The following is a 24,914-nucleotide window of genomic DNA, read 5'->3' on the forward strand; positions in this document are numbered from 1 at the left end:
TAGTGAAACAGATAATACATTTCTTTTGAGAGCAATGTTGATTACACAATTAAGTGTTAAAAAACAGAAGACCTTATCAAATCTTCAATTACACTACTCTGTATATTCAATAATACACTATGCACTACAATTAAGTGGTTGAAAAACTGTACATTATAGGAACTGAACATGCAAAAAGACTGTGATAACACTTGTTATTCTCCAACTCCAAAACAAACCATACATTCTGAATCTACACTTACGTGTCGTGTCCTGGGACAGATGAATTCTTCAAGAAAGCTGGCTTCATCATTATAAACAGAATCTGGAGCAGATAAGCAGCCGGAGAGTTTCTCTTCATCGGACGCGATTACTATAGCTCCACAAGCGTCCTAGTGTCCGGGCGTGTGTGTATGGTCGCATTGGTAAATGTGCGTGTCTGTGTGTGTGAAAGAGAGAAAGAAATAACCAAGGAAAATCTAATGATAATAAGTCGAATGCAGTAGAGTGGCTGGCTAATGGAAGTCAAATGTCGGTAGGGTTTAAAGGGTTAAACTAGTGTAGGAAAGCTAAATGTCATATTGACGGTCCATATAATGATCATGCAAACTTTTTATGTCACAAAGTAAGTTGTGGTGTCCGAACGATAATGCTGCGTGATGTGTTGAGAAGAAATCCGCTTGACACTGTTCTTGATTATAAAAGTTTATTACATCAAAGAATTCAGCATCAATTACAAGCTCTGCAGCAGCTTGGAGAGTGACCCAGCCCGATGACCACTCTGTCTCTCTGTACATCGAACACAGCTTATATAGGACATGTTTAGGTCTCTGCTAAAAACCATATAAGGGCACAGTCCCTTCATACACACTAACCTCTACTCCCCCTACCACTGGGTCAGAGGTCAAATTTCATAGAAGGGTTCACTCTTTGCACACCCATCAATCATTACTTCCCCTTAAGGGTTCACTGTGCCTCTCTCCAGCTCTGAGTCAGTGGTCAAGTTCTATAGGAGGGTTCACTGTCCCCAGCTACAGAGCATTATGTTAAACTGTAATGGTCAAATGCACATATGTTATACACCACAAAGTAATGGTGGCCAATATAATCTCCTTTCAGTTCACATGATAAGGGAACATCAAATACTATAAGAAAGAGAAGAACACGCCTTTTTTCCCTGATGTGCCTGCACCAAAAACTGTACAAAAAAAAGGCCTGCAGGCACCGCTCACCTTCGGCTGCGGTTCCAGGCATCCATTCATCTGCTGGTATCATTTAACACTTCTCTGTAGATTTTATTGGCTATTCACATAACCTTTCACTGATCAATCGCTGCGTTCCATCACATCAATTTAAGGCTTTTGTAATGCAGCGGTGATCAGCTCATTGTCTTGACGGAGCCTCCGACTGCTGTGGCTGCTTCATGTGTCGTTGGTTTGATCAGCTGGACCTGCAGCCTCTCTTGCAACTAATAATAATAATAATTTTATTTAACAGTTATTTGAAACAAGAAAAAGTAAAATAGATAACCTTGTCCATAAAAACAATAAAAATAGTAACAGGCTACCAATCAACTAATGGCTTCTGCAGGTGGCATTTTATACAAGGTATTGAATAAAGTGCGGGTATCTGTATCAGTTTAAGGGTAGCCTACTGGTTTTGGCACTGATATTGTAAAATTATAAAGGATACCAAACCCTAAGCATCATACAATTATATGCGTAGTTGCTCCTTGTATGTGGCTTCTCTTGGTAACCGTTAATGTCACAATGCTATGAACTGTGGGTAATTCCCTCAGGCATAGGCCAGGTGCGCAACAGGCTTTGAGGTAAGTTTTTTCCGTTTGGTGGGTGTGTCAGAGGTATTACTCAATCAGCAGCGATGTGTATAAACACTCCTGTATTAAAAAGGCAGTAAAGTGCTATGTGTTTGTGTGCATAACAGGGTGTTTAAGGTATCTCTGTTTCCATGAAAATACAGGTTTTTCTACATTTTTTTTCGGGCTGAACTCGGCCCTCGTGTCTGTCAAGTGAGAGCAAGGGGCTAAGTGAGAGTTCAGACATGGAAGCCGAACAAAGCCTGCATGGAGTGTCCCATGTAGGCCCCAAAATGACTTCACGACCCTGTGGCAGATGTGAAATGTAACTGTATTTTTTAGATAAGAAGCTCTCTAGGAATCTAAAAAAACTGTTCAGCCATCAGTGATGTTATGTTGGTTTTTGGCAAATGAGCTTGTAGGTGGGCTAATTAAAGTCAAAGTCAGACAAACACACTGAGCCAAAATACTTTTTTGTTGGCGCAGCCATGCAGTTACCAGAATTAAAAGTGTTTTTGTCATTGCTATATGTCATTAAACAGCGTTTTATGCTGCACAAGCACTCTGGGTTTTTTTAGTTTTTTTTTTAGCACAAATGAAATGAGGCAAGACAGGGAAAGGGGGTCAAAATTGTCACACTGCCTCCTGCACTTTGTATAATCTTTGACCCTGTGCCCAGTTTTAGTGTCCTTTGGAGACCCTGCTCTGTCCTGGAGTTGCTCTGTCTCGGAGAACGCCTGACTGGATATCTCCCCACCGCAGACGCTCTTCCCAGTCAGCCCTGTTACCCGTCCTGCTTGACTGCTCTATCCTGCCACGCCACACCGAAGGAACCCAACCCCCCGCACCAAGCCTATCCACCTTATCTTGTGCTCAATAAACGGAGTAAATATTCTTCAGAGCTGAGTTCTCGTCTGCATTTAGGTTCGCGCCACAAAATCCCTGCCAAAATATTTATTTTTAAGCACACATCATGGTGAAGGCTGCCACAAAAGTGACATACTCCAGCATACTTGTCAAAGGTAGTCATGAGGAGTGTCATTGCTTCTGCAAGCCCTGACATGGTGGCTGAAATGAGAAAATATTGTTGCCCAACACTGGGCAACAAACATTTTTAAATGTATTCAGTGTATTATTATGATATGATTAAGCACAGGTGGTGCAAAACAGAATCACATATCACATAATCCCTGCCTACTGCTTTTTAAATAACTTTTCATTTGTTTTATATGCATTTTTCCTGAATCCTTGGCAGCCTTGATTTACTGAATTCCTGTCAATTTCACCATTGTCACTATGACAATATTCTAATGAATATCCATGACTTGTAGGCACATGTTTTTTAACAACTCAAAAAAAAGTCTGTTTAATGTATTTATTACAGGGTAACTGTTGAATTCTGGACTACAGTCAAGTCAAGAGTCTTCCCCATGATTGTGGTTGTGTGTACTGAGCCAGACTGAGAGATTAAAGGCTCTTCTCAGGTCGACTTTTCTTTCTATACATTCTCTATTCTAATATTCTAATATTTTGAGATATGGGTTTTTGATTTCTATGAGCTGTAAGCCGTAATCATAAAGGTTAAAACAAAAATGGCCTGAAATATTTCACTTTATGTGTAATGAATCTAGAATATATGAAAGATTTATTTTTTTTAATTATGGGGAAAAGATTTAACTTTTTCACAATATTCTAATTCTCTGAGATGAATCAGCCCTGTACTACTAGGCTGATAAGGGGGAACTGGAACAGGTGAGGATGTGGCTTGGGGAGGTCAGATGACTGGGACTGGAAGCAAAAGGAGATATAACAGCAAAAGGGAGTGACTTGTTGGGGAGGGCATCTGGTGGACAGGAAGAGAATAGCAATGAATGGGTTTGAGGAAGTGGGAGCGTGGCAGGAGGGAGGGGCAGAGAGGCATAATGTGACAATAAAAGCAGAATGCTTGCACTAACTGTACCACTATACTTTATTGATTTATTATTTTGGTGGGAAATATGGCTTTTTGCACGACTACTTTTGTCTCTCAGATGTAGTTACAGTTAAAGATTTGACACAATAACCCAGAAGAAATTATACAGTGCCTTAGCTACAAGACCACGGGGAAATAAATGGCATGGACATTACAGAGTGAAAAATCACAAGGGGGCAGCATCGGAAAGGCTGAATGAAGCATCTGCAGTGGATAACAAAATGTTGAACATGCCACAATTACTGAAATCTTTACCAACATGTGCAGGAAGGTTGCTTTAAGATATCCCCTCTAAGCTTTTTTTAGACCATCTACAGATATAAAGCATCTTTGCCTCTCCCCCAGTGTTATTTCCTGTTCTATGTCTGAAGCACCCAAACAGTGACATAATAGTGAATGTTTAACTTTGGCCTGGTTTCCTGAATGATCAGCGAAAGAGAGCAAAATAAGAGAGACTGCCAGTTTAGTCAGTGTGTCATATGAAAAGGCAGAGTATGTTTTTGAGGGCATATCTGCATAATGGATGTGCAGAGAGAGTCAGATGCCAGAATTTGCGCAATATTTGTATTTAGTTTGGAAACACACACGAAACATTAATAAAATGTGACAACATTTTTTTCTTTATTAGTCACCTCTGACATTCAAAATCAGTGAAACATACATTCCCACAAGCCAACATAAAAACCAGGTTTTCCTCCTCAGAACATAATGATATGCATATTTCATAGATGTAATGCTGGTGCGAGTTGGAGCACTCAGTTTTTTTTATTTAGTACAAATTAAATAAGACAATAAAGATCTGAGGCAATGTGGCCAAAGTAATTATTTCTTATTGCAGATCACGGTGAGGGCTGCCACAAAAGTGACATACTCTGTGTAATCCACAACGCCATCACTATCCACGTCCAGACTTTTGAAGAACTCGTCCACTTCAGCTTTGCTTGGGGTCTAATGAATGAAGAACAGTAGAAGTTGTAACTAGATTATAAAACATTAAATTTAGCCTATGTCAAAGTGGCATTCACAGCCCTCTGTTGAAATAGTGCTCCATCTGTTCTACTTACTTTCCCCTCAAAAAACTCAGCCTTGAGCAGATCAGAGAGTTCTGCCTTGGTCAGCGTCGTTTTGTCTCCGTCTTTTCCAGCGTACTTGTCAAAGGTAGCCTTGACGATTGCCATTGCAGTAAAAAGTCCTGACATGGTGTCTGTAAGGAGACAATACTGTTAGCTATGTCCAGTCCAGTGTTCATTTATTTATTCATTTTGCATGGTTGTGGCAGTGCAATGAATTTTGTCATTTAGGCTGGAGGACTGGTTGTTGCTCCTGCCAACGGTAGGATTTAGGAAACACTCCTGTGGGTCAACGTATGTGGGTGAGGTTGGAGGACTTGTTGAAGTCTGTGTTACTGCCAAACACACTTCCACATTTGTCTTATGAATAGAACCGATTTTTTTTTTTATTACTCAGTGCAGTACAAATTCTTATTTTCCTTTCCTTCCAAGTCTTGCTCTTTTGTTGAATTGTCATATTTTTCGCATTGTCTCTTATTTCTACTGACCATTGGTTTTTTTAAAAAAAAGAAACATTTCAGTATAAGTATCAGTGGTGCAAAAGAGAAGCAAATTGGAAGGTTGCTGTGAGAGCAAAATCTGCCATCACTCAATTCAAGACGTCTAACGCCATTTTGGCTTTCAGGATTGTCTGCTTGCCAGCTCACTGGTTGTTTCTTCTCAATGTCTTTGGTTCGGCACCTTCATACACTGTCCTCACCCACTCATTTTCTGTTCCTCTCTGGTTTCCCAGGCTACTGCTTCTTAAACAACTTTTCATTTGTTTTATTTGGTTTTACGTTTAATACTTGGTAACTTTAATTCCAACCAATTTTCACAATTGATTATATAATTGAATTATCCATAATAATTTTCAAACTATGATAAAAAAGTTTATAATCTTACCATGAATTGACATGTTAATCCTATACAGAGGCAGCCCTCCACACAGCAACCCAGTTACACCCTGGAGCTTATTCATGCATCTTATGCCACATGGTGCTACTGTGCATTTTATGTGTCAACTATTTAGATAAATTAAATGTAAAATGGTTGATGCGGTATTTGATAAAGCATTTTTTAAAAATATTTCTACTTACAAAAATTGAATGTTGTGTAGGTCCAGAGAAATCAAGAGAGGGACTGTGAAGAGAACTTTCGCACAAACCTTTTTAAATAGAGGCTGACACACCTCAGTCCTAATCCATAATAATGTTGGAATGTACTCTTTCTTGTTTTCTGTTTGAAAGGCGTCCCCACCCATACCACTTAACCCTTTATGACCTGCCATAGAACAATTTCCGCCAGAGCATATCTAAGTATTTTTTCATGCTGTACTGTCAATCTTTGGAGTATTTTCATATGCCATACATCAATACAATCCTTACAACCCTATGTATGTAATAAATTGCTAATAAATCAATAAATAGCTGAAAATTGCAATAAACACACAAAAAAATTCAAATCGTTTTTTTTATTTCCAATATATTTTTCAAAATACAGAAATATAACAAATGCCATCCTCAAACTTGTCAGTGTAAAAAAGTTCCATAAAATACTTTAGAACAACACACAATTGATTTGAACTATGTACATAAATTAGTTTGTAAGATACATTAATTTTTATAAACGATTTTTAGCTGTGCAGTGAAACAGATAATACATTTCTTTTGAGAGCAATGTTGATTACACAATTAAGTGTTAAAAAACAGAAGACCTTATCAAATCTTCAATTACACTACTCTGTATATTCAATAATACACTATGCACTACAATTAAGTGGTTGAAAAACTGTACATTATAGGAACTGAACATGCAAAAAGACTGTGATAACACTTGTTATTCTCCAACTCCAAAACAAACCATACATTCTGAATCTACACTTACGTGTCGTGTCCTGGGACAGATGAATTCTTCAAGAAAGCTGGCTTCATCATTATAAACAGAATCTGGAGCAGATAAGCAGCCGGAGAGTTTCTCTTCGTCGGACGCGATTACTATAGCTCCACAAGCGTCCTAGTGTCCGGGCGTGTGTGTATGGTCGCATTGGTAAATGTGCGTGTCTGTGTGTGTGAAAGAGAGAAAGAAATAACCAAGGAAAATCTAATGATAATAAGTCGAATGCAGTAGAGTGGCTGGCTAATGGAAGTCAAATGTCGGTAGGGTTTAAAGGGTTAAACTAGTGTAGGAAAGCTAAATGTCATATTGACGGTCCATATAATGATCATGCAAACTTTTTATGTCACGAAGTAAGTAATGGTGGCCAATATAATCTCCTTTCAGTTCAAATGATAAGGGAACATCAAATACTATAAGAAAGAGAAGAACACGCCTTTTTTCCCTGATGTGCCTGCACCAAAAACTGTACAAAAAAAAGGCCTGCAGGCACCGCTCACCTTCGGCTGCGGTTCCAGGCATCCATTCATCTGCTGGTATCATTTAACACTTCTCTGTAGATTTTATTGGCTATTCACATAACCTTTCACTGATCAATCGCTGCGTTCCATCACATCAATTTAAGGCTTTTGTAATGCAGCGGTGATCAGCTCATTGTCTTGACGGAGCCTCCGAGTGCTGTGGCTGCTTCATGTGTCGTTGGTTTGATCAGCTGGACCTGCAGCCTCTCTTGCAACTAATAATAATAATAATTTTATTTAACAGTTATTTGAAACAAGAAAAAGTAAAATAGATAACCTTGTCCATAACAACAATAAAAATAGTAACAGGCTACCAATCAACTAATGGCTTCTGCAGGTGGCATTTTATACAAGGTATTGAATAAAGTGCGGGTATCTGTATCAGTTTAAGGGTAGCCTACTGGTTTTGGCACTGATATTGTAAAATTATAAAGGATACCAAACCCTAAGCATCATACAATTATATGCGTAGTTGCTCCTTGTATGTGGCTTCTCTTGGTAACCGTTAATGTCACAATGCTATGAACTGTGGGTAATTCCCTCAGGCATAGGCCAGGTGCGCAACAGGCTTTGAGGTAAGTTTTTTCCGTTTGGTGGGTGTGTCAGAGGTATTACTCAATCAGCAGCGATGTGTATAAACACTCCTGTATTAAAAAGGCAGTAAAGTGCTATGTGTTTGTGTGCATAACAGGGTGTTTAAGGCATCTCTGTTTCCATGAAAATACAGGTTTTTCTACATTTTTTTCGGGTTGAACTCGGCCCTGGTGTCTGTCAAGTGAGAGCAAGGGGCTAAGTGAGAGTTCAGACATGGAAGCCGAACAAAGCCTGCATGGAGTGTCCCATGTAGGCCCCAAAATGATTTCACGACCCTGTGGCAGATGTGAAATGTAACTGTATTTTTTAGATAAGAAGCTCTCTAGGAATCTAAAAAAACTGTTCAGCCATCAGTGATGTTATGTTGGTTTTTGGCAAATGAGCTTGTAGGTGGGCTAATTAAAGTCAAAGTCAGACAAACACACTGAGCCAAAATACTTTTTGTTGGCGCAGCCATGCAGTTACCAGAATTAAAAGTGTTTTTGTCATTGCTATATGTCATTAAACAGCATTTTATGCTGCACAAGCACTCTGGGTTTTTTTAGTTTTTTTTTAGCACAAATGAAATGAGGCAAGACAGGGAAAGGGGGTCAAAATTGTCACACTGCCTCCTGCACTTTGTATAATCTTTGACCCTGTGCCCAGTTTTAGTGTCCTTTGGAGACCCTGCTCTGTCCTGGAGTTGCTCTGTCTCGGAGAACGCCTGACTGGATATCTCCCCACCGCAGACGCTCTTCCCAGTCAGCCCTGTTACCCGTCCTGCTTGACTGCTCTATCCTGCCTCGCCACACCGGAGGAACCCAACCCCCCGCACCAAGCCTATCCACCTTATCTTGTGCTCAATAAACGGAGTAAATATTCTTCAGAGCTGAGTTCTCGTCTGCATTTAGGTTTGCGCCACAAAATCCCTGCCAAAATATTTATTTTTAAGCACACATCATGGTGAAGGCTGCCACAAAAGTGACATACTCCAGCATACTTGTCAAAGGTAGTCATGAGGAGTGTCATTGCTTCTGCAAGCCCTGACATGGTGGCTGAAATGAGAAAATATTGTTGCCCAACACTGGGCAACAAACATTTTTAAATGTATTCAGTGTATTATTATGATATGATTAAGTACAGGTGGTGCAAAACAGAATCACATATCACATAATCACGGTTTGGTGTGAGAGGAAAGTTTGTATTCTCTAAAACAATTCAAGGCATCCAACCTTGCAATCATGTCTTTCATGCTTGACTGCTTGCTGACTCACTTTACTGTTTGTTTCTTCTTAACTTTGGCACGGCACCTTCATACATGGTCCTCGGTTCCTTCTTGGTTTCCCTGCCTACTGCTTTTTAAATAACTTTTCATTTGTTTTATATGCGTTTTTCCTGAATCCTTGGCAGCCTTGATTTACTGAATTCCTGTCAATTTCACCATTGTCACTATGACAATATTCTAATGAATATCTGTTTAATGTATTTATTACAGGGTAACTGTTGAATTCTGGACTACAGTCAAGTCAAGAGTCTTCCCCATGATTGTGGTTGTGTGTACTGAGCCAGACTGAGAGATTAAAGGCTCTTCTCAGGTCGACTTTTCTTTCTATACATTCTCTATTCTAATATTCTAATATTTTGAGATATGGGTTTTTGATTTCTATGAGCTGTAAGCCGTAATCATAAAGGTTAAAACAAAAATGGCCTGAAATATTTCACTTTATGTGTAATGAATCTAGAATATATGAAAGATTTATTTTTTTTAATTATGGGGAAAAGATTTAACTTTTTCACAATATTCTAATTCTCTGAGATGAATCAGCCCTGTACTACTAGGCTGATAAGGGGAATTGGAACAGGTGAGGATGTGGCTTGGGGAGGTCAGATGACTGGGACTGGAAGCAAAAGGAGATATAACAGCAAAAGGGAGTGACTTGTTGGGGAGGGCATCTGGTGGACAGGAAGAGAATAGCAATGAATGGGTTTGAGGAAGTGGGAGCGTGGCAGGAGGGAGGGGCAGAGAGGCATAATGTGACAATAAAAGCAGAATGCTTGCACTAACTGTACCACTATACTTTATTTATTTATTATTTTGGTGGGAAATATGGCTTTTTGCACGACTACTTTTGTCTCTCAGATGTAGTTACAGTTAAAGATTTGACACAATAACCCAGAAGAAATTATACAGTGCCTTAGCTACAAGACCACGGGGAAATAAATGGCATGGACATTACAGAGTGAAAAATCACAAGGGGGCAGCATTGCAAAGGCTGAATGAAGCATCTGCAGTGGATAACAAAATGTTGAACATGCCACAATTACTGAAATCTTTACCAACATGTGCAGGAAGGTTGCTTTAAGATATCCCCTCTAAGCTTTTTTTAGACCATCTACAGATATAAAGCATCTTTGCCTCTCCCCCAGTGTTATTTCCTGTTCTATGTCTAAAGCACCCAAACAGTGACATAATAGTGAATGTTTAACTTTGGCCTGGTTTCCTGAATGATCAGCGAAAGAGAGCAAAATTAGAGAGACTGCCATTTTAGTCAGTGTGTCATATGAAAAGGCAGATTATGTTTTTAAGGGCATATCTGCATAATGGATGTGCAGAGAGAGTCAGATGCCTGAATTTGCGCAATATTTGTATTTAGTTTGGAAACACACACGAAACGTTAATAAAATGTGACAACATTTTTTTCTTTATTAGTCACCTCTGACATTCAAAATCAGTGAAACATACATTCCCACAAGCCAACATAAAAACCAGGTTTTCCTCCTCAGAACATAATGATATGCATATTTCATAGATGTAATGCTGGTGCGAGTTGGAGCACTCAGTTTTTTTTATTTAGTACAAATTAAATAAGACAATAAAGATCTGAGGCAATGTGGCCAAAGTAATTATTTCTGATTGCAGATCACGGTGAGGGCTGCCACAAAAGTGACATACTCCTGGAAATCAACGACACCATCCTTGTCGTTATCCAGCGCATTGAAGAATTTGTCCACTTCCTCTTTTTTTGCAGCCTACAGAAAGAAGAACAGTAGGAATTGTAAGTAGATTGTAAAACATCATAGATTATGTCCAAGCAGCATTCAAAGCCCTCTGTTGCAATATTGCTACATCTTTTCTACTTACTCCTCCTCCAAGACCCTCACTCTTGAGCAGATCAGAGAGTTCTGCCTTGGTCAAAGTGTCTTTGTCTCCTTCTTTTCCAGCGTACTTATCAAAGGTAGCCCTGAGGAGCGCCATTGCATTTGTGAGTCCTGGCATGTTGGCTGGAACAAGACAACATTGTTAACTGTGTCCAGTCCCGTGTTCATCTATTTATTCATTTCACAATCCAGTGATGTGGTTGTGTTTCATGCAACATATAAACACATGGATTTGAAGTTACTGCTTTGGAACATCCAATTAAAAGACTTGAAGGTGCTGGATGAAGAGCTTGTTAAGACCAGTAATGTTACTTACTCATTTGTCTTACGACTAGAAATTATTGTTTTAAAAATGCATTCAGTGCAGGCTAAAGGTCTTTTGTTGTCTTGTCATTTCTAGTGACCACTGGTTTTAAACAAGACACATGTTCAAGTATAGGTGGTACAACAGGGAGGCAAATTGGTAGTTTGCTGTTTGCATTCTCAAATAATTCAAGGCATCTAAACACAATCCTTCCTTTCAGCAAACCACACCCTGAAGCTCATTCATCCATCTCTTGCCACATAATGCTGCTGCACAGATTAGGTGTAAACTGTTTAGATAAATGAAATGCAAAATGGTTAATGCTGTTTTTTAAAAAAGGATTTTGAAAATATATTGCCACTTACCAAAATTGTATGAACACTTGTGTAGGTCAAGAGGAGGGAAGAGAAAGATTTGTGAAGAGAGCATCGACACAAACCTTTTTAAATAAAACCTGACGCACCCTCTTTCCAAGCCCCACCCCTCTTCTGTCTAGTTTTCTTTTTTCTTTCCTTATTTTCTTCAGAAAACTTACAAAATGTCAAAATGACGACCATGGAATTTACTCTTTCTTGCTTTATTTCTAACATAAGCCCTATTTTTGTATGAGTAATGCTAGTGTGGGAAAGCTACATGTCACATTTGCATGTGTGTTGGATGCTCATGGAAATGGACGATTGCATGTTATGTACTAAGTAATGGTGGTCAATATAATCTCTTTTCAGTCTGCATGTTAAGGGAACATAAAATTCTCTAGATACATGGATATCCATAACTTGTAGGGTCATCTTTTTAAAAACTCAACTCGAAAACTCTGTTTTATTACAGTGCAAATACTGACTATAGGAATAATTCCCTTTATTAGTCTTTCACAGCTGGCTTTTAAGGGTAGATCCTAGGTCTATGACAAACTACTGAATACAATAACCCTGACTGGATTATTGATATGTGAATGTGGCCTTTTATTTCTTTTTTTCCTATTTAATTTACATCTTTTTCAGTTGATTTTGGTGTTCTTTTATTAATCCCTGTTTATATTTTCCAGTCAAATGTCACTTAATTAATTACTTTCTAACCATTTGAAAGACCTCCATCTAAAATGCTCACTAATACATTATGTATTGGTAATTAAAGAACTTTTACTTTTAATGGATAAGCTCATGCTGCAAGTACATCTTACTTGTTATGGAGGATTGTTCTATTGTAGTACAGAATATCAGTACATTTGCTGCGTTACCAAGGCAACCTGGAGCGGCAAATTTAATACTACTGTGAGACTCTCTTATTCTACTATTCCATGTCAGCCCAACTTTGTGTCTTCGTGATTTTTAACATCGTCTTTGTAGTCAGCAATGTAGTCAACAGAGTGCAAGAGACTTTGTATTATCATTTAGAGCCTCAGCATCAATCAACAGCTTGTCTCTGCACGCACAGAGAATATGTTGCAACTGTGGGTCGCTGCTAATATCATAATCTGTGAGGGGTTGGTATGAGAGACAGAGACACGAGTACAGACAGCGGGACAAATACATAAGCAGAGGATAGGCGTGGTCATGAGACACTGTTACTCACTGGCAGAGAATGTTTGCGGATACAAAATGCGCCCTAAACAAAATGACTAGGGGCCGGGTAGAATGTTGAATTATGCACATAGAAGTTGTGTTTTGTGAGTTCCCATGGTCCAGCACAGCTGCTTGTGGTAGAGTCCTTGTGGATTAGCAAGTTAATTAGAAGTGCAGGCCAAAGTCTCATTAACTGAGTGATTATGAGTCATTGAATGATTCTTAACCAGATTGTGTCCTACCTGTACGACTATTGCAGTCAGTTAGGTTTTGAATAGCAAACAACCCTGATAAAAAAACCCAGGACAAGTTTTGTCATTTGTTGTAAAATTAGTTGGGAGGGGGAAAAGATTCAAGAGAATGCACCAGATGACCACAAGAATTTGTACAGACATTCATGGGTGCCAAGCTATGAATCCTCATGACTTTGGTGATCGTATGATTATTTCTCTCACACACCATGAGCTTGACATTTGTGCATTTCACTGTGCCTCAGTAACACCTCAGAGTCACCAGTGTGGCAGACAGCAGCAGTATGTGCAGATATTCAAAGCTAAACTTAAAGAGGTTTCATGGTTTCACTCTTTAGTTTCCAATATGTGTATGGTGTAAGTATTCTTTATGAATACACAGTTTTTTAGGAGATGTCTAACCGCTACCTTTAAAAGTACAAAGAAAAGGCTTAGTTTTTGCAAATACAGCTCCAGCAGCTGCAGCAAAAGTGCGTTGTTCTTGGTTAGTTGGCTTTTCACTGTAGTAAAAGCAAGTATAATGTAAAAACTATACAACAAATGTACTTCCACTCTTTTTCTGAGTAAATGCAACACTTCAGTGTCATACACTACTGCCAGGGTTTAGAGCAGGCCGGGCTCTCTGTTGTTGGCAAAACAGGATGTGTGCCGTGCACTCTCTGCCACTCCCATGGTAACAACACCAAAACTTTCCACTACAGTGGCTGATTGTGTGCGCGCAGAGGACTTCACAGCTTGTTTTTCTCCATGTGTAACTCCTCATTCTTTCTATGCCCTGTTCTTTTCATCTTTTGCCAAAGGTTTCTGTGTTTGGTGCACAGAAAATGCAAAGTATTCTGATGTACACATGCTGGGAACAAATCATTCACTTCTTGATTTTCTGAATCAATGTGGCTTGATCAAAAAAAGCTTGTAGCTGTTAAGCAGCTGCACTTGCGCAAGAGTGTGTCATAACTCTGTTCAGTTAACCCTTTCACGCATAGCGGTCACTGCAGTGGACAGCTATTCAAAAGCCATTTACTTGAATGGGCAGAGGTTCTGATAGTCTAGTTGCACATCAGCCCCTACAGTGGACACTAATGTGTCATGCCATACACTGCCACCCTCTGGTAAGCCGTTGTAAGTGCAACTTAAATTCGTCAAAATCAAGATGGCCGACGGACGATCGGAAACACTGCAGCTCAGGTAAACCTTGCCATTCCTCCAGTTATACGAGACCCCTGTAGGTAAAAATTTTTTGGTAACATCTAGTAACAACTAAGGAGTAATACAATTGTTAAATTTTCCAAGTATTGATTTTATGTTGGGAGGAAATTACGAATAATCATCTGTCCACTAAATTGGACATTATGCATCACTGGCTAAATTTCAACTACAATCAATTATTAATGAGACTTTGTTTTTCTTGAAAATACTTCATGTGCACTAACTTTTTTGGATGTAAATCAATCAGTTTTATGTTACAGGTTTTGTAACAAAAACAATATTTTGTGCAGATTAGTTCCATTATGTGAGTAACATTTAGTGTGTTGCAGCAAGTAATAGAAAGACATTCAGAACAGTGGCGCCAATTCCATCAGAATCAAATAAGGATAATACAAGTGGTGATGATGAATGGCTGCCAGAAATAGGAAAAACCTCAGATGCTAGCAGCAGTGATAGTGGAGCTGAGGATGCTGAGAAAGAGAGAGGCTGAGGATTAAGAAGTGAGGTTCAATGTTTTTGCATTGCATTAAACAGTATTAGAATATGTTAAAATATGTGACCACATTAGTTTAACAGCATTAAAAATATAGTTTTCACATAATATATCAATTTATTCATTGGTTTGTTAAATAAATATTTCTTCAGTTAAAACCTTACGCGCACGCTGTCCACTTTAGTGGATATGTAAGAAACTCCTGTGAAAATGTGTGTTTAAAAAAACTTTCAGAAATTCTAATTTTATTTTGCATGCCCTGAAGACCAATAAAAACACATAGGGAAAAAATCCTGACAGAGGCTGTCATAATTCATGCATGAAAGGGTTAATTATAGTTTATGAGCAATGGTTTGGCTGAATGTATTCCTGGAGAGGAATGACAGATTAAAATCGTTGCTTAGTTCACTTGGCAGTTTTGTGGTTTTAGGGAAACATAATGCTGTTGCTACCACGCACCTTGGTTTACAATGAGTTACCATTAGACAGCAGGAAATATGAGTGCATCACAAAAAACTCTGAGTTTGCTTTGGGTATGACTCATTTTCTCTGTTTCTTTCTCTGTGCTTTACTGGATCTGGTTTCCATTGTTTCTGTGCTTTGTCAGTTGTATTGTTGCTGCTTATGCTGAAGCCGTTCTCATACAACGACAATACGCTCTTTTAAAACAAACAAACTGTTGGTAATTGGATTGTATGCAGTATATTATTAAATATCCTACATGTGCAGCAAACTGTAACTCCAACAATGCGCCATTCATAAAAAGTAACATAAGCTGCCAGGGCTCTGTTCTGTCTGTAGCTATTAGGTTTAGAGAGTGTTTTAGGAGGTTTCAGTTGTTCATAAATCTCATTGCACATTGCGCATCTATCTGCTCTAGAGGCATTTTTTCACTTTGTATGACCTTGCAACAGCAATCTAGTGTGCATGTGAGGTTTCTGTTGTGTAGTTGTTGACTTGACTATTTCTGATTTAAAGATATATCCTCATGTTTGTAAGAGAAGTATTTTGTGTTGAAAATGTATATTTAATGCCATTCATGGCATTACCTTAGTGGAATTAATCACTTGAGAAATACAAGATGACTAGTATAATTGTACAGTCAGAAGACATAGACGACATGTATGTTTCTTTTAAGCTGTCTATTATGTCCACCCCTCTCTTTCCTCCCCTTTTTTTTTTTACACACATCAAGCAGCTGGGAATGAAATCAAATCACTTGTATAGCCTCTTGCCTCCTGGGTAGGGCGTTTTCTTCCCCCTGTCTGGGGTGTGGTCAGGTGATCCTTCTGGTGGGAGGAATTGCTCAACATAATTAGACAAGCTGAATCTGTACCTGTTCTCAGAGATGTAACAATGTTTTACAATGACAGTCGGCAGGGTTACTACATACTCTGAATATAGATTTTTTTTGCAATACAGAATAGTCTTACCAAGAATTAGAGAAGAAGATGAACATTGATTCATTTATGACTCCATCAATACAGACTTACCTCCATGACATTATCTAACTTGTTCTAAGAAGCAGGGGGAAATTTACAATTGACACAGAGACATACTGTACTACAGCATGCATTCACTTCATTTACTTGTGTCTCTTCTGGTCTTCAGGATTAATTATGTGTCTTTGCGGAGTAGAATTGGCATTAGGGTTAATTTATGCTTACACTGCTTTTGGAATAGCTTGCTTCTGCAGCCAGTAATTTGAATCCCTTGCAGACCACTTATTAACTTAATTTGTTACACAGAAATATGTTGTTGTTGTATCTGGAGGTTTCATGCCAGAAAGACTCCAAGAGTACATTTAAACTTACAGTAATATGCACTTGAAAGCAGGATTCTTTGGTGGCCAATAGTGCTCACTTCTATTGTCCCAGCAGCCACTCTACATATAAGCCTGCACAACCTGTTTTATTGGTTATTCTAGATTTTTTACAGCCACAGCAGCGCCTTTAGACTTCTGGAGTGTGAGTAAGTTAACATGTTTTGGAGTGGATAAAATCCACTTGAATTCAAATTAAGAATTTATTTATGTCAACTGAGAAGTGGAATTGACACATTCTGTTGTTTGAACCTAACATTTCTCCTGTGAGCTGTGTGCTATTGAAGGAATCGTGTTCAACAACCCAATTCTCTACTTGCACAATGTAGTGCGACGTATATCTGTTTACTTCCTGTCAACTCTACAGTTATGTTACCTTCGCCTCCAACCTTAGTGATTACCTTACAGTGCTATTTCATCCTTGAGTTAGTTACTTAACTTTTAACAGTTAGCTTTGTACATATTGTTGATAGTATTTACGATTTATTTTTGTATATGTGTTTTCAGTTTTGATAATCAGTGTACCAACGTTTGTCTTCACAGGCACTTGCATGTCTTCTTGTGGTAGTAGCTTTTGTCAGTGAAATCCACACACAGAAAACTCTCTGAAGCTGATCTCTTCATCAGGGTTCCTATCCAGCCCCTCCATGGCCTTGTTAAAGTCAGCTTGACTGATTTTAGCCTGATTAACAGATTATTACAGTTACCAGAATAAAATACATCTGAGTGGTGAATAAGAAACAGGATAACAAGTGAATGTCTTATGTATATATAGATGTGTATGTATATTGTTACTGTGTCATGTTAAGTGAGTGAGTTTCTTACTGTAATCGGAAGATTTTCAGTTTCTTTCTCATACATATCCCATTATTCATGGCCTGGCATAGGCCACTGCTGAATTGCCACATTATCCTAATCTATGATGGGCTATCTGTCCAGCTGTAGGCGGGACATTCATTTAAACAAACAGTTTTTAAATGTGTGTTGTTTTCTTTTGTCTGTAGTCTATTTTGTAGACTACAATTTGTTTTGGAGGACTTTGGAGTATGTATGTAGTAACACTGTGGTTTGTAAAATGTTTACAGGGACAGCGCACACACAACTGTAACAGTGGCAGAGAATGCGGACCCAATGCTTTTGGAATAGCTTGCTTCTGCAGCCAGTAATTTGAATCCCTTGCAGACCACTTATTAACTTAATTTGTTACACAGAAATATGTTGTTGTTGTATCTGGAGGTTTCATGCCAGAAAGACTCCAAGAGTACATTTAAACTTACAGTAATATGCACTTGAAAGCAGGATTCTTTGGTGGCCAATAGTGCTCACTTCTATTGTCCCAGCAGCCACTCTACATATAAGCCTGCACAACCTGTTTTATTGGTTATTCTAGATTTTTTACAGCCACAGCAGCGCCTTTAGACTTCTGGAGTGTGAGTAAGTTAACATGTTTTGGAGTGGATAAAATCCACTTGAATTCAAATTAAGAATTTATTTATGTCAACTGAGAAGTGGAATTGACACATTCTGTTGTTTGAACCTAACATTTCTCCTGTGAGCTGTGTGCTATTGAAGGAATCGTGTTCAACAACCCAATTCTCTACTTGCACAATGTAGTGCGACGTATATCTGTTTACTTCCTGTCAACTCTACAGTTATGTTACCTTCGCCTCCAACCTTAGTGATTACCTTACAGTGCTATTTCATCCTTGAGTTAGTTACTTAACTTTTAACAGTTAGCTTTGTACATATTGTTGATAGTATTTACGATTTATTTTTGTATATGTGTTTTCAGTTTTGATAATCAGTGTACCAACGTTTGTCTTCACAGGCACTTGCATGTCTTCTTGTGGTAGTAGCTTTTGTCAGTGAAATCCACACACAGAAAACTCTCTGAAGCTGATCTCTTCATCAGGGTTCCTATCCAGCCCCTCCATGGCCTTGTTAAAGTCAGCTTGACTGATTTTAGCCTGATTAACAGATTATTACAGTTACTAGAATGAAATACATCTGAGTGGTGAATAAGAAACAGGATAACAAGTGAATGTCTTATGTATATATAGATGTGTATGTATATTGTTACTGTGTCATGTTAAGTGAGTGAGTTTCTTACTGTAATCGGAAGATTTTCAGTTTCTTTCTCATACATATCCCATTATTCATGGCCTGGCATAGGCCACTGCTGAATTGCCACATTATCCTAATCTATGATGGGCTATCTGTCCAGCTGTAGGCGGGACATTCATTTAAACAAACAGTTTTTAAATGTGTGTTGTTTTCTTTTGTCTGTAGTCTATTTTGTAGACTACAATTTGTTTTGGAGGACTTTGGAGTATGTATGTAGTAACACTGTGGTTTGTAAAATGTTTACAGGGACAGCGCACACACAACTGTAACAGTGGCAGAGAATGCGGACCCAATGCAGAAAGACACACGAGACAAGGCAGTATCTCTTCAAAGCATTACTTTGGTCAGTAGCAGGCAGGGACCAAAAATTACAGCATAACACTCGATGCAAGGCACAAAGGCTAAGGCGGAACTATTTGGCAAAGCCATTACAGTCAAGCACAGACTGAAGGAGAGAAGGGTCTGATATACTCCCACTGATTGTGGGCAGCTGTGAAGACTCGAGCTTTGTTTATTCTCATGCGAGACACTGTGATGTGGGCCTGCGCAGATGGCCTACGAACTATGAGCATGCACAGTGGCATATGCTCAACGTGTCGTTCAATGCATTAATTTCTGAAACACCAGGCAGTGTACAAAAAAATATTCTATGAATAAGCAATATGTCAACGACATGTTATAGGAAGAAGGTCATTATCCAACATGGCCATAGCTCTGCCTCATAAAAAATTAAATTAAATGCCTGATCGTTTGCCAGTGTGGTGTCTCTCCATGAATCTGTTGTGGTTAGGCTTCGCCTCTTCCCCTTCCCTTATGTTTTCTCAGTTTCCCCCTCCCCACTGTTTTTTGTCAGTCTGATCTGTCTAGTCCTGTGTGCGTGTGTGTGTGTGTGTGTAGGCGTGTCTGGCCCTGGCTCATCCCCACCTGCAGTGCTATGCACCTGTGGCTCATCTACCATCAACTCCTGCAGTTAAATCCTGATTCCTTCTAGTGTACCATAACAGAATCAAGAGTCATTGGGCTGTACCTGTGGTCTCTCCTTCTACTTCCTCCTACCTTTGAAGGCATCCATGTTGAAATGGAAAGCACATTGTGCGCCTGGTTACTAAAATTCAGAGGACCAAACGAAAGACACAGTAAAGTCATTTTTGGCACATGGACCCTCACTTTGAGGTCTCTGCGTCAAGCATTAACCTAGCTTTAGCTCTCAGCCAGGAAGGAAGATGGCTCTGAAAGATAGCACGGAGATTAAAATCTGCCAGCATGAAAAAACAGTGGGAGTCTTAACAAAAATAACACCATACTAATGAAAGTATGGTTAAAAAATAATTAAAGTAGTCTGTACCAACACATACAGTATATTTCAACTAAAATGGTATGATTAATTGTTGTTTTACTTGTGCTATACAGGACTCTAAAGAGACTGTGTGTCAACGGGATTTTATTGTTAAAATAAAGGTTAAATAAAAAATAATAAACAAGAATTTTGCCCTGTTCAAAAGTGCCAAAATCGTCAGACAGGAGCCAGCTCCCATTGTTCACTTAAAGCTGCATTCCATAACAATTAAACATACAATGCAAAACCTTCAGTATCTCTCTTTGCTGCTAGTATCAATCCGCTAAGGCCATCCCACCAAGCCCACAAAAAGGAGCCGATTGCCCTGTGAAAACTCATCCTGGGCAGAGCTCGCTTTGAATGGCGAGAGACCCCAGCCCCTCTCGCTTCGCCTTATCTTCTCAAAGGAAGTATTTGTTGCCTTCTTTCAGAAGACGAGGTGAAGCGAGAGCAAGATCTTAATTGGTTTGAGGTCAGGACTCTGACTGGGCCACTCCAGAAGGACTATTTTCTTCTGCTGAAGCCATTCTGTTCATTTACTTCTGTGCTTTGAGTTGTTGTCCTTTTGCATCACCTATCTTCTGTTGAGCTTCAATTGGGGGACAGTTGGCCTTACATTCGCCTGCAAAATTTCTTGATAACATTTGGAATTAATTTTTCTGTCTGATGATAGCAACCCTTCCAGCCCCTGAGGCAGTGAATCAGCCCCAAACCATGATTCCCCCTCCACCATACTTCACAGTCGCGATGAAGTTTTGATGTTGGTGTGCTGTGCCTTTTTTCAACCTCCACACATAAGGTTGTGTGTTCATTCCAAACAACTCAGCTTTGGTTTCATCTGTCCTCAGAATATTTTGCTACTAGTGCTGTGGGACATCCAGGTGCTCTTTTGCAAAGATCAATGCAGCAATGTTTTTTTGGATTGCAGTGGCTTCCTCTGTGGTGTTTTCCCATGACCTCCATTCTTGTTTAGTGTTTTACATATTGTAGAGTCATCAACAGAGATGTTTGCATCTTCCAGAGATTTCTGTAAGTTGACACTCTAGGATCCTTCTTAACCTCACTGAGCATTCTGCACTGTGCTCATGCAGTTGTCTTTGCAGGACGGCCACTCCTAGGGAGAGTAGCAACAGTGCTGAACTTTCTCCATTTATAGACACTTTGTCTTACTGTGAACTAATGAACATCAAGGCTTTTAGAAATACTTTCGTAACTCTGTCCAGCTTCATGCAAGTCAACAATTCTTAATGTTTGGTCTTCTGAGAGTTCTTTAGTACGAGGCATGGTTCACATCAGGCAATGCTTCAGCAAAATGTTTTTTTTCAAGGGACAGCTCTAACCAACAACTCCAGTCCCCTCTGATTGTTTGGACTACAGGTTGGCTTTGTGAGAAGTCATTAGCCTTGGGGCTCACACGTTTTACACCCTTCACTGTGAATATTTACATGGTGTGTTCAATAAAAACATGAAAAAAATTGTTTGTATGGTATTAGTTTAAGTAGACTATGTTTTCTATTGTTGTGACTTAGATGGAGATCAGATCACATTTTATGACCAATTTATGCAGAAATCCTGGTAATTCCAAAGGGTTCACATACTTTTCATGTGGCTGTATATGCTGTTGTTGGCAAAGGAGGGATGGGCAGTTCTATCATTGCTGATGGCTGTTTCTCAGCCGTTGTGTTTGAAAAACGTCTGAAGGCGTACTCAGGCTTTTGAGCTTGACTGAGTGAAAGCACCGCTCATTTACTCAGGTTTCAAATTTCATTTCACAAGAATACAGCAAAATAAATTATTTGACCTTTATGATCAAGCAAGATTGGTGGCAAAAGTACATTCAAAAATGTATCATACAATATAATATGGTACTACTAAGAAACAAATGAAATACAATTAAGAATGAATTCATTGGCCTCATGCCCAATGTGAGCTAGGGTAGGCTCCAGCCCCCTGTGACTATGCACAAGATAAGCTAGTACTGATCGATGCAAATAAAGAAAAGTTTCCATCATAATTTGAATATTTGTACAGTGGACAGGTGCGCATACATACATAGATATACATTATACACACATACATCTCTATAAACAACACGAACATGAGCAGTGATGAATGCTCTATACAGAATGGCACCAAAGGACTGGTTAAGCTGGTATGTTGGGGTCCAGGTTACCAGTATGAATCACCACATGCGTGTATGTACATGTGTACAAACTCTCCCTTCAGTCTTTCATCTGTCTCATCAGGGATAAAGCTGGTGACACAGTCACTGTTTGCATGTTTAATAGTATTTGCTTTCTCTCTCTTTCCATCTATTTGCATCCATATGGTTGAAAACACCGCCTTTATGAATCTGTCAGCCAGTTTAAGCTGAATAAACATAGTGAACCTGCTGTCTTTATTTTACTTGTTTCATAGCAGTATTGGCATGATGGAATAAATTTTCGAATTTTTGTTTCTAACTTAGATTACTCATTGGTTTCTGCATGGGCTTTTTTGTTGGTACCTTCACCACCAATGCTGCTTTAATGTCAGAGACCACTAGAATGAGTGCAATGTTGAGGCATTGGACGTGTTTGCTTTACACGATGCACAATGTAGGTCAAATCATCTTGGAGGGGACATGTATCAGGTGGAAAAAACAGTTCTTGTTAGCAGTATCATATTAAAGTTAGCAAATTTACTTGTTTACTCCTCTTTTCACCCTGTGTGTTGTACGCTCCGCTCTTGAGCTACAGAGTGATGCATCTTACTTGTACAAAATCTTTGTTGGGAGTTGCACATGTGCAGTTCCCAGGTAAGGACTACTAGCCAATCAGAAGCAGAGAAGGGCGGGTCATAAGAAACAAGGTGGTGTGATCCAAATCAAAGCCGCTTCAGACTGCGACCGTAACCTAGCAGATGGTATAAGTTACTCAGAAGTCCACAACCACACAACATCATTGTTCCACATCTTACCATAAACCACTACAAAAATCACCACATTTCAACTCAATTTTACATAAAAATTGGCCAAACAATTTAAACGTTTGCTCAGTAGCTTTCACATCAGGTGTAACATTAGCATTATACCTATAACTATAACTGTGTTAGCCAAAGTTTACAACAACTCTGCACTTGAACAGTCTGTGAAGTTATATTGCCGTGTTTATTTAAAATATCAAAAAAAGCAGTAAAATATAAAACTTTCTGTTGCTGGCCTCTGTCTGGCGCACGCAATGATGATGCAGTGAATAGTGAATATTCTCTCTGACCAATCAGCTGTCTGTCGTATTTTCATGTTACATTTTAGTATCCCTCAGCTCGCTTGGAACCTCGACGGAGGTGAGGTGAAAAAAGTACCTGGAAGCAGGTACAGGTACAACATTTCTACAATGGAAAACCAATCAAAGGCGAGTCGAGCCAAAGGCCTTCGCTCAGACTAGCTTGGTTTGAGGGTGTGCCTGACCCCGCTAGCCGCTTGGCAAGCTTTATGACGCATTATCTTTGTGACCTCACAAGTAAAGGAAGTGAAGGGCTGGAATACAAACCAGAGTTTTCTGTGGGAGATGGGAACTCCCTTTGGGCTGGACTTCGGGCTTTTTCACTTTGCAAACCTGTTAAATGCACAAAAAAGAGATATAACTCAATAAAGGAGAGGGGGAAAGCCAAACAGCATAATACCCCCTCTTTAAGGTGCAACTGTGGAAGTCCATTTCCACCAGGAAAAAAGGAATTTCATGACAAAATATGATAAAAAGTCAAAATGATGACATAGTCAAATTTTGACTCGTATCTCATAATGTTGACTTACAAAGCTTGTATGGCCAAAAGTATGCTGGCAGATATACAGTATTATGATACACTTGCTCCACCTGGCAGGCAGTAGGGAGAATGCAATTACAATAATGTCTGCTGGAAGTCAACACATCATTTAGTACAATGCAGTGGGTGTGACTCTGATTTAGGAATTGGTGAGGTGGTAGTAAACATGTCAGCCATGCAGACATCCATGGTCCCAACGGGTGACTATGAAGTCAATCTTGGAACAAATTCTATTTTAAATCTGAAATTATGTTGTTATCTGTACTGCTTTAGCCTGTTGGTCTTTCTCATACAAAATTAATGGTAAACCTGCACAATCTGTTCTGACTGCACAGCCGTTTTCTGACAGGAGCCATGTTAAGCCGAGCAGGCCGGCGCCTCAGCCAATCACAAGTGATCACAGGGAGGCAGCAGCATGGCAAACCAATAGAAAATGTATTTTTGTTTTCAGACAGGCCGGAGTGTGAGTGGGTTAATACTTGTGTGGATGAAAATCAGGATGCAAGGTCAAATATAAGCGGTGCTAATCAGCAGAGTTTCAGGAGCGGGACCACACATCAACCACGTCATCGCCAGCATTCCATAAATAACTCCTCCCCTTCGCTCTTGTATCCTGCATCCCTCCCCCCACCCCTTTCTCCGTCCTGCCTCCTGATCTTCTTCCTCTCCATAGGGTTACAAGGGGGTGCTATCGTAGCTTCCCCACAACGCTTTCGAATGTCTCTTTCGGAGTGTCATTTGACATAAAAACATCAGAACAGAGAAAGGCAGGAAATAAAGAGATAGATACTTCCAATTGCTTTTTATGACATTAAAAAGATCAGATATGAGTTTTAACCTGTGAGGGACTTCAGTCAGTGGTATTAGAGCATACATTTCCATTGAGGAAACACTGACAGTGATATGTTCACTGGAAAACATAGCAGGTGATATCTGTTGAATGTTTGATGAGCCAATGCTTGTTTCCTTCCACAGCAATGATACTAGATACCTAGCAACCACTACACATGCAGCGATTGGCAAAAACAGAAGGAAGCCCACAACAAA

The 24,914-nt window shown here is 39.3% G+C and overlaps 2 protein-coding genes across 2 annotated transcripts; both read right to left on the reverse strand.

Moving 5' to 3' along the window:
• Window positions 1–4,364: 4,364 nt before the first annotated feature.
• On the reverse strand, window positions 4,365–6,059 carry LOC119897587 (ictacalcin-like). Its single transcript, XM_038711401.1, has 3 exons — window positions 5,917–6,059; window positions 4,832–4,971; window positions 4,365–4,715 (listed from the first exon to the last, which is right to left on the reverse strand). The coding sequence occupies exons 2-3, from the start codon at window positions 4,964–4,966 to the stop codon at window positions 4,590–4,592; spliced, it is 261 nt and encodes an 86-aa protein (XP_038567329.1). The 5' UTR covers window positions 4,967–4,971; window positions 5,917–6,059; the 3' UTR covers window positions 4,365–4,589.
• Window positions 6,060–10,485: 4,426 nt separating this feature from the next.
• On the reverse strand, window positions 10,486–11,790 carry LOC119897585 (ictacalcin-like). Its single transcript, XM_038711399.1, has 3 exons — window positions 11,635–11,790; window positions 10,949–11,088; window positions 10,486–10,836 (listed from the first exon to the last, which is right to left on the reverse strand). Exons 1-3 carry the CDS (start codon window positions 11,696–11,698, stop codon window positions 10,711–10,713), a joined length of 330 nt encoding a protein of 109 aa, XP_038567327.1. The 5' UTR covers window positions 11,699–11,790; the 3' UTR covers window positions 10,486–10,710.
• Window positions 11,791–24,914: the final 13,124 nt, after the last annotated feature.

Source organism: Micropterus salmoides, unplaced genomic scaffold (genome assembly GCF_014851395.1).
Source record: "Micropterus salmoides isolate LMB-PRFRI ecotype aquatic unplaced genomic scaffold, ASM1485139v1 Ms_hic_scaffold_11, whole genome shotgun sequence".
Taxonomy (NCBI): Eukaryota; Metazoa; Chordata; class Actinopteri; order Centrarchiformes; family Centrarchidae; genus Micropterus; species Micropterus salmoides.

What these genes read in the sequence shown, in the direction of transcription:
- LOC119897587 (XM_038711401.1), bottom strand. Translation starts at nt 4,966, where the DNA reads ATGTCAGGACTTTTTACTGCAATGGCAATCGTCAAGGCTACCTTTGAC. An exon ending in CTGAGTTTTTTGAGGGGAAA is followed by an intron (nt 4,716 to 4,831) that starts GTAAGTAGAACA and finishes TTCATTCATTAG; the next exon opens with ACCCCAAGCAAAGCTGAAGT.
- LOC119897585 (XM_038711399.1), bottom strand. Translation starts at nt 11,698, where the DNA reads ATGCTCTCTTCACAAATCTTTCTCTTCCCTCCTCTTGACCTACACAAG. An exon ending in CAAGTGTTCATACAATTTTG is followed by an intron (nt 11,089 to 11,634) that starts GTAAGTGGCAAT and finishes GTCTTGTTCCAG; the next exon opens with CCAACATGCCAGGACTCACA. An exon ending in GTGAGGGTCTTGGAGGAGGA is followed by an intron (nt 10,837 to 10,948) that starts GTAAGTAGAAAA and finishes TTCTTTCTGTAG; the next exon opens with GCTGCAAAAAAAGAGGAAGT.